Genomic DNA, 12,679 nt, shown 5'->3' with positions numbered 1-12,679 from the left:
ATCCCTCTCCCCCTCTATCCCTCCCCCTCTATTCCGCTCTCCCATCCCTCCCCCTCTATCCCACATAGCCTGGTTCCTCTCTAGGTTTCTTCCTAGGTTTTGGCCTTTCTAGGGAGCTTTTCCTAGCCACCGTGCTTCTACACCTGCATTGCTTGCTGTTTGGGGTTTTAGGCTGGGTTTCTGTACAGCACTTTGAGATATCAGCTGATGTACGAAGGGCTATATAAATAAATTTGATTTGATTTGATCCCTCTATCCATCCCTCCCCCTCTATTCCTCTCTCCCATCCCTCACCATTCTTTGCCCTCTATCACTCTCTCCACACCCCTCCCCCTCTGTCCCCATCCATTGCCCTCTATCCCTCTCTCGTGATTCCTACTTCTCCCCCCCCCCCCCCCAAACCTTGCCCTCTATCCCTCTTTTCTCAGTCCAGTGTGAGGTCTGTCTAGAGCAGGATATGGTATTTGAGTGCGCGGGGGACCCTGTTGATGACCAGTCTGCCATCGTAGCTGAGTGAGGCAAAGAGCCATGGGTCTGCCGAGGACCACTCCACCGCGTATACACTGTCCTCATGCTCCTCATAGGTAGAGATGATACTGTCCTGCAGGGGCTCCTTAGTTCTAGAACACACATACGGGTGAGGTGAGTTGAATAGGGTGAGTTAAGGACAAGGCTGCCTACCACACACAAACAGAGGTCTAGTTATATTACTCAGTCTCTGTTCAAGGTCTGGTTGTGATTATACCAGGCACAGTACTCCGCCACACAGCTGACCCTGGCTTCCTATACACATAATAGGCTAGTTACTGTATGCTTTAAAAAATATCTATCTATCTATCTATATCTATATATATATATTATTACAATGTGTAGTGGTAGAGAGTCGGCACAGAAACGGAACAAAATAGGGCATGGCAAAGAATAGCAGAGGTTCATGAAGACCATAGTACAGCGCTGAATCAAATGTATCAAACATATGATTACTAATAACTGGACGACTGTTGCACTGACCATGAGATGATGGATACAGTGATGACTGTGGACAGCTAAGGCTGAGGTTGGTCCAATATGGCTCAAAGGGGGCCAGTTCTGGACAGTCATGTCAGAAAGTGGACAGTGTTGACAAGTTATGACTGAGTGGACGTATGTCGTAAAGGTTTTGACTTAGGGTCCATACTTCTCGTCCTGGTGGTTGTCCTCTCCGTCGCTGAGGTCATCGTCGTCCACCAGGTGACCGAAGGGCTCGGAGGAGATGGACACCATGTTGGACAGAATCACCCTGCTGTCGCTGCTGCCGGTCAGCACCAGCTGGTCATGAGAGTGGTTGAAGCGCACGCTCCACACCCTGGGCACACACACAGGGAATCAGTGAATGGGTGTTTTTAATACATCCAATTTTAGTATCTATACATCTCCTTTTCTCCACTATCCGTCTCTCCCTCGGAGTGCAGGTTGACGTTTATTGTCATGAGTCTTATCCTGGAGGTAGAACTGAGCAATTTCTGCTAGATGGGCCAGCTGAAAAGTTCAAAATTGCTCAAAATTGGCAATATCGTAAAAATGTATGAAAACAAAATTATCTTTTTGGTCTTAATTTAAGGTTAGTCAAATCAAATTTTATGACTTTGCGGCTGTGCCAGCTAGTGACCACTTAGCATAGCTGCTTCTAGAGCAAAAGTCATGACAATAAATAGCAACCTGCCCTCTGGCTCTTCAGTACATTTGTATGTGGTAATTGAGATGGATATGGGCTTTGTTTCTCTGCTGTTTAGTTTGTACTGCCGTAAGGTGTTGTGTAATGATGGTTAGTCAGTCTCTCTCATCCTAGGGCAGAGCTCAGTGGTGGATCCTAGCTCCTTATCGAGTGTGATTGAAGAATAACTGGCCTGTTGACAGAAAAGCTGCCTCAGCGCACTCTTTCCTCTTCCCTTCTAAAAAAAAATTGTCCCTAATAGCAGAGCCCTGACGCCCTCGAAGCACTGTTCAGAAAACACTGGTAGGCTGGAACCTACTATCTATCAGAACAGACATCTACACTGTTAAGGATACATTTGGCCCGTCTATCTGTCTTTCAGAGATAGCATCCTGTGTGTGTGTGTGTGTGTGTGTGTGTATTTTTATCATGCAGTGATTGGTGTGCTGCTCTAGCTGCAGCAACGGCATGGCTCTCAGACAGTCATTATCTGAGAGCGTGTCTCTACAGACATAGTACACACACCCCTGAATACTGCAGGGCACTGTGTTCAGCTAGCTACTTACATAGCCCTGAGCACTGCAGCTCATCATAGAATAGCTACAGTAAGCACCTATAACACCTGAACACAGGGCCGGTCCTTGCCATTCTGCTGCACTAGGCGAGACCCCCCACAAAAGTGGAACAGTCCCATTAAGTAAAATGACGTTGAAAACGTATGATGTATTTTCCAGACGTTAAAGTGTGGTTCAATTTAGGTTCTGAATGAAAGATGAAAATACGTATTTTCCGTACGTTTAAAATACATAATTTCCAGGATGTTGAAAAATCATATTTTTTGGACGTTGAAATCCGGTTTATTTTCTGTTCTGAATGAAAGTAGAAAGTACTATTTTTCCAGATGTTGAAAATATATATTTTCCCTGATGTTGAAATCAGGCTCATTTTTGTTACTGAATGAAATTTGAAAGTACGTGTTTTGTTTGGGCCAAATCAAGGCTGGTCCCGACCAGACTAAATCTGAACCAAACATAAAGGTCTATGATTGGTTCAAATATGGGCCAGACCGGACCACAAATCAAAGTCCGTGGAAATCAAGGCCGGTCTAGACCGCACTAAATCTGAACCAAACATAAAGGTCTATGATTGGTTCAAATATGGGCCAGACCGGGCCACAAATCAATGTCCGTGGAAATCAAGGCCGGTCTAGACCCCACTAAATCTGAACCAAACATCGAAGTCCATGATTGGTTCAGATTTTGTCTGGACCGGACCAAAAACCAAAGATTGTGGATGTGGAAATCAAGGCCAGTTTGGATTGCACCAATAAATATGTCCGAAAGGCAGAGCCTATTTGCAAAGTGTTTACACAGCAGGAAATGCAGAAGTATTTTATTTTTCGCTATGATCAGCTTGTCAAAAGTTGACAGATACAAACTTAAAAGCACTGATGGGGTGAAACTCCTGGACAACAGTTGTGATTGTCCGTTTTACTTCGACCTGTCCTGTTATTAGGATATGTTGTTTTTTAACATGTCAGCGTATTTTTTATTTGATTGGGTGCCATTTAGGTTAGGCTACTTGATCGGAGAAACCTGCATGATGTAAAAAGTGTCCGTCTCATTACATTGTCATGCATTTTATCTCCAGCCTGTAGGTTACAGAAAATGCCACATACTCTTTCTACAATATCCTATACAGTATCTGCTACATGATTTATGTTAGATGATTTATTTGACGGCATGTTGGTGGAGCGCCGCAGCGATGCATCTCTCCAACAGCACTCTGGAGAGGCGCGATGGGAATGGACAAGCTAAATATTTTGTGTCCCTAACTTAAACAAAGTGTGCACTGCTTATCACAGGGCGGCATCGGCACTCACCTAAGAAGCACATATGCCACTAGTTGAGAGAAATTGTCATTGTTTTTGGGCAGAATTATGAGAGGTTTTATGTGTCGTTGTTGGAGGTGAGTCTTGGTCAGTTTAGCTCAGAAAATGCCACCCTTGTCAATCTGCCGCCATAGGAGGCTGCTTAATCCTGCCTAATGAGCGGGCCGGCCATGCCTGAACATGGCAGTGCAATGTACTTAACCTCTGATGGACAAGTTCTTTACATGAATGCATGTTTGTAGCAGCACCAAACTTCTTGTCATAACTAGACATACAGTACATTTTGACAGGCCAGTATATACAGTAGGGTAAGTACACATACATGAGTGGGATAGGACTGTTCAGTGTCCTTTGTTAGCAAATTGATGCTTATTGGTAGGAATGATGTTCATCTTCTGTTGGTTGTACAAAGAGTGGGTTTGAGGCTACAAGTACTATGCCACAAAGATGGGAAGAATGTGGATGTATCTGCTGTGTGTGTGTGCTTGTGTCCTGTGTGTGTGCTTGTGTCCTGTGCGTGTGTGTCTACAGCGCAGCACAGGTGCCCACCAGTGGGAGTGCTCTTCCAGGGTCTTAACTGGCTCGTTGATGTTTCTCACGTCCCAGAATTTGACCTTGCAGTCGTCCCCACAGCTGGCCAGGTAGTACTGTTTGTTAGGATTGAAGTCCAGGTCTCGAACCAGTTGCCCGTGAGCATTCTCGATGCAGTAGATCTGACTGGGGACAAGAGAAAGAGGGGGAATGATAAAGAGAGAGAAATGAGAGAGAGAGAAAGGAGAAAACACCAGAACAACCCTCCCTGATGACATCTATCAGAGATAGAAGCCTGTAGTGGTGCTGTTCACTAGGGTGAAGGCCAGACTGTATTTCCTGCCCTATAAAAGCCTGACTTGTTATAAAGCCAGGAGTCATAATCACACACGGCCTTGACTTCCTACTCCTCTCTGCTGGGGAGAGGTAAGTGTTGAGGCACCAAAAAAGGAATGAAAGACCAGAGAAGAAGAAAGAGGAAATACTTTTCTGCTTCAGATGCTGTTTTTTGTTAACCGTCTCTCCTCTCAACTGGACAGGAACATACACCTTTCCTCTCATCTTCTCTTCTGTCCTCCCCTTCCCCCTCCACTTATCTCCCCCTCCTCATTCCTCCCTACCTATCCCCCTCTCATCTTTCCCCCATCTCCCGCTGTGATGACTGAAGAGGAACCACGGCGGCCTATGGAAAAGTATTGCCCACAGTGCTCCTTGCTCTCCTCCACCAAACACCATGTACCCTGCCACCTGCTGATCTCATTAAAAAGGGAGGTAAAATACAATGACCTGATGGCTTCAATGAGGTCAGGATGACAGTCTATATGGCTCTATGACTATATGGTTTGGGACGTCACAGAGCGACCAGACACTGGCATCAGCTCCCTCCCTCTCACCCCAAAAAATGTCAACAGCGTTTCATCTTGTGGCTTTTAAAATGACTTGAGATTATATTTTGATGTATAGCATTTCACACCGATTCGGTGTTCCGGGGTGTGTGTGGTGTCACTCTGCTGTCATATGCACAATCTACCCCCGATTGACTGACTCCTCTGTAACTGGTGTGACCTCTGGCCATGGTGTGACAGTGTGTGTGTCGTAAACTCTGTCCTCCATGGAAAAGGACGCACAGGGGAAATGGAGCAGGAAATTGGGTTAGTTTCGGTGCATCCAGAATGCTTCCGAGCATCCTGCTCCCCTCCCTCCACCTAGCAAATATAACATGGGAATCCTGAGCAAAGCCTGGCTGGAACCCTCCTGACAAAGTATTAGGGATTATAGAACTTCCTAGCTTAAGCCTCCGGACACAGTGAAACTAAATCTACTCGTTCTCCCTTACGGCTGTGAGGGCCAAAACAAGCTATTACACACAGGAACATGTGCACACACACACTGCCCCCTCTAACCTCAGTCTGGGTGATACATCGCTATGCTGAGGGGATGGACTGGATATCACACTCATCACAGGTCTCCGTTTCTATGACAACTGCAGTTTCATTGTTTATCAAAATGAAAGCCTAGCTTTGAGAGGAGTTGGGAAGGAAGGAGGGAGGGAGAGACTGTCCATGCACAAAAGTAAGGGATCATTACATCAAAATTGTGGATTGATTGATGGATATGCTTATGGCCAATAATAAAGCAATTCCTGATGCTTAAAAGTCTCAGAGCAACAAAGTGTTCCTAGTGTTACTGTGTAAATATGAACAGCCATGCCAATAAACTCCCAAAAGTATACAGTTGAAGTCAGAAGTTTAGGTTGGACACTTAGGTTGGAGTCATTAAAACTTGTTTTTCAATCACTCCACAAATTTCTTGCTAACAAACTATAGTTTTGGCAAGACGGTTAAGAAATCTACTTTGTGGATGACACAAGTCATTTTTCCAACAATTGTTGACAGACAGATTATTTCACTTATAAATTACTGTATCACAATGGGGTCAGAAGTTTACATACATTAAGTTGACTGTGCCTTTTAACAGATTGGACAATTCCAGAAAATGTCATGGCTTCTGATAGGCTAATTGACATAATTTGAGTCAATTGGAGATGTACCTGTGGATGTATTTCAAGGCCTAACTTCAAACTCAGTGCCTCTTTGCTTGACAGCATAAGAAAATCAAAAGAAATCAGCCAAGACCTCCACAAGTCTGGTTCATCCTTGAGAGCAATTTCCATAAGCCTGAAGGTACCACACGTTCATCTGTACAAACAATAGTATGCAAGTATAAACACCATTGGACCACGCAGCCATCACACTGCTCAGGAAAGAGACGCGTTCTGTCTCCTAGAAATTAATGTACTTTGGTCCAAAAAGTTAAAATCAATCCCAGAACAACAGCAACGGACCTTGTGAAGATGCCGGAGGAAACAGGTACAAAATAATCTATATCCACAGTAAAAACGAGTCCTATATCAACATAACCTGAAAGGCCGCTCAGCAAGGAAGAAGCCACTGCTCCAAAACCACCATAAAAAAGCCAGACTACGGTTTGCAACTGCACGGGACAAAGATCATACTTTTTGGAGAAATGTCCTCTGGTCTGATGAAAAAAAAAAAAAAAATGTTTGGCCATAATGACCATTGTTATTTTTGGAGGAAAAATGGGGAGGCTTGCAAGCCAAAGAACACCATCCCAACCTTGAAGCACGGGAGTGGCAGCATCATGTTGTGGGGGTGCTTTGCTGCAGGAGGGACTGGTACACTTCACAAAATAGATGGCATCATGAGGAGGGACAATTATGTGGATATATTGAAGCAACATCTCAAGACTTCAGTCAGGAAGTTAAAGCTTGGTTGCAAATGGGTCTTCCAAATGGACAATGACCCCAAGCATACTTCCAAAGTTGGCAAAATGGACAACAAAGTCAAGGTATTGGAGTGGCCATCACAAAGCCCTGACCTCAATCTTATAGAACATTTGTGTGAAGAACTGAAAAAGCGTGTGTGAACAAGGAGGCCTACAAACCTGACTCAGTTACACCAGCTCTGTCAGGAGGAATGGGCCAAAATTCACCAATTTATTGTGGAAAGCCTGTGGAAGGCTACCCGAAACGTTTGACCCAAGTTAACAATTTAAAGGCAATGCTACCAAATACTAACTGAGTGCATGTAAACTTCTGACTCACTGGGAATGTGATGAAAGAAATAAAAGCTGAAATAAATCACTCTCTCTACTATTATTCTGACATTTCACATTCTTAAAATAAAGTGGTGACCTGACCTAAAACAGGGAATTTTTACCTGGATTAAATGTCAGGAATTGTGAAAAACTGAGTTTAAATGTATTTGGCTAAGGTGTATGTAAACCTCCGACTTCAACTGTACATCTGACATTTCTAAATAAACCCATAATCTATTTAATGGAGAGGTATAATATTTCCCACACATCCAAGCATGTCTGAAGTTGTCCAGTAACAGTAATGTTGTGACCGGTCTGCCATCCTGGGGACAGCAGATGAGAAGGTCATGGATGATTGATGTGACAGACAAAGTTCGGGAGGTTAACGTCAAATAAACAAAACACATGTCGCTCGCAGTAGACAACTTTGATAAACTGTTAGTATCAAACTGCTGAGGGCTGAAGAAAATCCACTTTTTCTATCCCATCCTTCTACATAACCAAAACATAGCAAATCATTCTGGTTTAGAAGTGAGCAGCACCAGTGGGCTCTAGTGACTGTAGTTCTCTGTCTGGGTGAGATGGCTGTCCTATTCTATCCTGTTCTCCATTGTTGTCGGATGCCAGTGTGACTGTTTGAGTCCCTGCAGTGAGTCTCTCGACCCAGAGTGTGATGGAGCAAATAGAACTAGCATCAATCACACAGCTCTGCTGTCTACTCCATCTCTTCCCTAACACGCCTGGATACATGGGGATAAAACACTTTATTGAAAACACATCCGCTTTACAGATCAAGTAGAGGTTAGTGTGGTTGGTAAGTAAGTAATTCACAACAATGTTAAATTGAAATGTAAAACATAGCCTACTATACTAAACATAGCATACTATACTATTCACACCAGGGTTTTCATTATCCGGTAATTGGCTTTTGCCCCAAAAAAGCAGATAAATTAAAATTGTTGCTAACCAAATTGACCAGGAGAAAAACAATGGTAGGAAGGCTATCAGCACATCACCCACCACTTTACAATGTGAACCGTAGGCAGTATGCATTTTAAAAACATATTTAATTGTTTAAAACCTGAATGTTTGACTTCATATTATGAGGCATGTCTTACCTTGCTTATAAAACCAACCATAGAAAAGTGGAGGCAATTATTTTATAAAGAATTCACAGGCAACGCTTGAGTTTCAAGTTTGAAGAAGCAGACAAATCATCCTACCATCTGCATGTCAGTTATGATTGTGCATTTTCATGGAACAGTTTCATTTCAATAATAACGTTTCCGTTTCTCAAAATCATTGTCACGTTGTTAAATCATACAAATCTTAATAAAAACGATACAAATATAAAAGTTGAAATGAAACTAATGCGAAAGCATCAGCCTCTGCCATATGGACACATTGCTTGATAAACCGTGATCATTGGCGGGTAAATGGCCTAAATGAGCGCATAGTGAAGTGCAATTTTGTATCAAATCAAAAAAACTGGATCCTTCCAGAAACTGTCTCTTGGGAACTTGCAACATTGTATAAACTAGCCTATTCCGGGCCCAGAGTTTCCCGCTGAGCTGGCACTGACAGCTGTTTCTGCGCAAGAGAAAGAAATGTATTTTATGACGTTCCATTGGATATATGGGATCATCAGATGATGATATTTTGCACTTTCACACCGAGGCTTGGTGATTATCGAGGGAGAGATTGTTGGCAAGATAATTCAAATAGGCCAATAGTGAGGAACTATTAGGCTATAATTCACAATATGTAAAACAAAAACAGACTTCGTTGACTTACTGTGTGAGGTGAAGAAAAAATAACTGAGAAGCTAAGCATATTATTGGTGGACCTGGTGACTAAGACCATCAGATATCAAACATCCCCAAATGGGCACTTTCCTAGATTAGCGTGTAGCAGGCCAGGTAGGCAACTACTATACGTGCTCAAGCGTGCATGCTCCCTCAACATTAACATGACAGAGAAACCAGACCGATGCTCATTGTCAGTGGCGGTTCTAGCTTTCATGGCTCCCTGGGCGATTAATTAGGGCCCATTTCAAGTTTTCATAACAATCAGTAATCTGCATTTTTGGAAGCCGATTACATTGCACTCCACGAGGAGACTGCGTGGCAGGCTGAGCACCTGTTACGCGAGTACAGCAAGGAGCCAAGGTAAGTTGCTCGCTAGCATTAAACTTATCTCATAAAAACAATCAATCTTAACATAATCACTAGTTAACTACACATGGTTGATGATATTAACTAGCTTGTCCTGCTTTGCAAATAATCAATGCGGTGCCTGTTAATTTATCATCAAATCACAGCCTACTTCACCAAACGGGTGATGATTTAACAAGCGCATTTGCGAAAAAAGCATTGTCGTTACACCAATGTACCTAACCATAAACATCAATGCCTTTCTTAAAATCAATGCACAAGTATATTTTTTTAAACCTGCATATTTAGTTAAAAGAAATGCATGTTAGCAGGCAATATTAACTAGGGAAATTGTGTCATTTCTCTTATGTTCTGTGAAAGCAGAGTCAGGGTATATGCAGCAGTTTGGGCCGCCTGGCTCGTTGCGAACTGTGTGAAGACCATTTCTTCCTAACAAAGACAGTAATTAATTTGCCAGAATTTACATAATTATGAAATAACATTGAAGGTTGTGCAATGTAACAGCAATATTTAGACTTATGGATGCCACCCGTTCGATAAAATTTCGGAACGGTTCCATATTTCACTGAAAGAATAAACGTTTTGTTTTCGAAATGATAGTTTCCGGATTTGACCATATTAATGACCTAAGGCTCATATTTCCGTGTGTTTATTATATTACAATTAAGTCAATGATTTGATATAGCAGCAGCAGGCTCGTAAGCATTCATTCAAACAGCACTTTCCTGCATTTGCCAGCAGCTCTTCGCAATGCTTGAAGCACAGCGCTGTTTATGACTTCAAGCCTTTCAACTCCCGAGATTAGGCTGGCAATACTATAGTGCCTATAAGAACATCCAATAGTCAAAGGTATATGAAATACAAATGGTATAGAGAGAAATAGTCCTATAATTCCAAAAATAACTACAACCTAAAACGTATTAACTGGGAATATTCATGTTAAAGGGAACCACCATATTTCACATGTTCTCATGTTCTGAGCAAGGAACTTAAACGTTAGCTTTTGTACAAGGCACATACTGCACTTTTACTTTCTTCTCCAACACTTTGTTTTTGCATTATTTAAACCAAATTGAACATGTTTCATTATTTATTTGAGACTAAATAGATTTTTATTTATGTATTATATTAAGTTAAAATAAGTGTTCATTCAGTATTTTTGTAATTGTCATTATTACAAATATATATATATATATTTTTTTTAACCGGGTGATAAGTCGGTATCGGCTTTTTTTGATCCTCCAATAATCGGTATCGGCGTTGAAAAATCATAATCAGTCGACCTCTAGTCTAAACATCTTAAAATTATACTGAAGACACATTATCGTCACACATATTTTAGATGCTTTCACTGACCGCCTCAACTCAATAATCAGCTTGGCATAATGCTGCCTATGAAATACTTCCTCATATGCCATTTCTCTCCTGTTTTATTGGTTTTCATACCTTATTTTGTTGTCCAGGGATTTTACACTCATGTAGGGGTCATACAAATATATAAAATAACACATTATATGTCACAGCAGGTCTAAATATGTCATGACAGTGTTATGACCATATTATAACAGGTTATGACAAGTTATGTCAGCTGTTATGACATATTAGGACATGGTTATGACCGTGTCATAACGTGTTATAATGCTGGGCGCCAAGTAAAGTGTTACCCACAGTACTGTGTGCTACTGTACAGTACAGAGAAACTAGAGAGGCCAGCTTGACTGCAGCACTGCATTGTGTTTCTGTATGCATCCTGTGGTGCATGTTGCGGAGGCCTGACAGTTGTCACACAGCTGACGGTGTGTGTTTCTGTATGCATCCTGTGGTGCATGTTGCGGAGGCCTGACAGTTGTCACACAGCTGACGGTGTGTGTTTCTGTATGCATCCTGTGGTGCATGTTGCGGAGGCCTGACAGTTGTCACACAGCTGACGGTGTGTGTTTCTGTATGCATCCTGTGGTGCATGCTGCGGAGGCCTGACAGTTGTCACACAGATGACGGTGTGTGTTTCTGTATGCATCCTGTGGTGCATGTTGCAGAGGCCTGACAGTTGTCACACAGCTGACGGTGTGTGTGCTGCCCTCTCACTGCGGAATGTGGGTGCAAACAGGGTTTGGGATTGATGTACTGAGAGAACATCCCCTATGACAGCCCCAGCCAGCAATAGAGCAGGACACACACTCACGCTCATACAAAAACACACTCACGCACGCACGCTCACGCACACTCACACAAACACACACTCACACAAACAAACACACGCTCACACAAACATACACTCACACAAACATACACTCACACAAACTCACGCTCACAAACCCACACAAACGCCCTCACACACAAAAGCCCTCACAAGCGCTCGCTCACAACACGGGCGCTGGCTCACAACACGAGCGCGTACTCACAACACACACGCGCACTCACAACACACGTGCGCACTCACAACACACGCGCGCACTCACAACACACGCGCACTCTCACACACACACACGCGCTCACAACACACGCGCACTCTCACACACACGCTCAGACACACAGGCTCATCTGCCCACACACAGGCTCATCCGCCCAGACACAGGCGCACACACACAGGCGCACACGCACACGCTCACACACATGGCCGGTGTGTACTAAGTCTAAGTTTCCTGTGTCTTTAAGCCTGCTGGAGAGAGCAGTAGACAGCGTTCTCCTTCAGTGTCCCTGAGTGGGGCCAAGAGGGGCAGGCCGGTTTGGGCTGGCATACAGTGTGACGAGCCAGAGCAGACACTCACCAAAGAGGATGTCTGAGGAGCCACTGGACCGTGCTCACAGGCTGCCATCACACAGCTGCTGCACCAACTGCACACATGCAGTCACACACACGCTGTCACACAAAAACAGGCACACAAACACACTCAGCTCTCACACACACACACTCAGCTCTCACACACACACACACACACACACACACTCAGCTCTCTCACACACACACACACACACACACACACACACACACCTCTCTCACTCACACACACTCAGTTCTTACTCAGACACACACACACACACACTCAGCTCTCACTCAGTTCTCACACACACAGCTCTCACTCAGCTCTCACACACACAGCTCTCAATCAGCTCTCACACACACAGCTCTCACTCAGCTCTCACACACACAGCTCTCTCACACACACACACACTCAGCTCTCACTCACACAGCTCTCACACTCAGCTCTCACACTCAGCTCTCACTCACTCAGCTCTCACTCACTAAGCTCTCACTCACTAAGCTCTCACTCA

General features: G+C 43.5%; 1 protein-coding gene across 1 annotated transcript in view; it reads right to left on the bottom strand.

Annotated features, from left to right (window-relative positions):
- Positions 1–405: 405 nt before the first annotated feature.
- Positions 406–12,679, bottom strand: part of LOC139375343 (EARP-interacting protein homolog) — a 52,579-nt gene continuing 40,305 nt past the window's right edge. Inside the window, exons 7-9 of the mRNA XM_071117038.1 lie at positions 4,134–4,301; positions 1,178–1,345; positions 406–620 (exon numbers count right to left, since the gene is read on the bottom strand). Of these exons, the coding sequence (XP_070973139.1) occupies positions 446–620; positions 1,178–1,345; positions 4,134–4,301 (511 nt within the window). The 3' untranslated portion in view covers positions 406–445. The remainder of the gene's footprint in view (positions 621–1,177; positions 1,346–4,133; positions 4,302–12,679) is intronic.

This window comes from Oncorhynchus clarkii, chromosome 19 (genome assembly GCF_045791955.1).
Source record: "Oncorhynchus clarkii lewisi isolate Uvic-CL-2024 chromosome 19, UVic_Ocla_1.0, whole genome shotgun sequence".
Lineage (NCBI taxonomy): Eukaryota > Metazoa > Chordata > Actinopteri > Salmoniformes > Salmonidae > Oncorhynchus > Oncorhynchus clarkii.
Note: the sequence above shows the minus strand (reverse complement) of the source record. Positions and strands in the feature narration are given on the sequence as shown.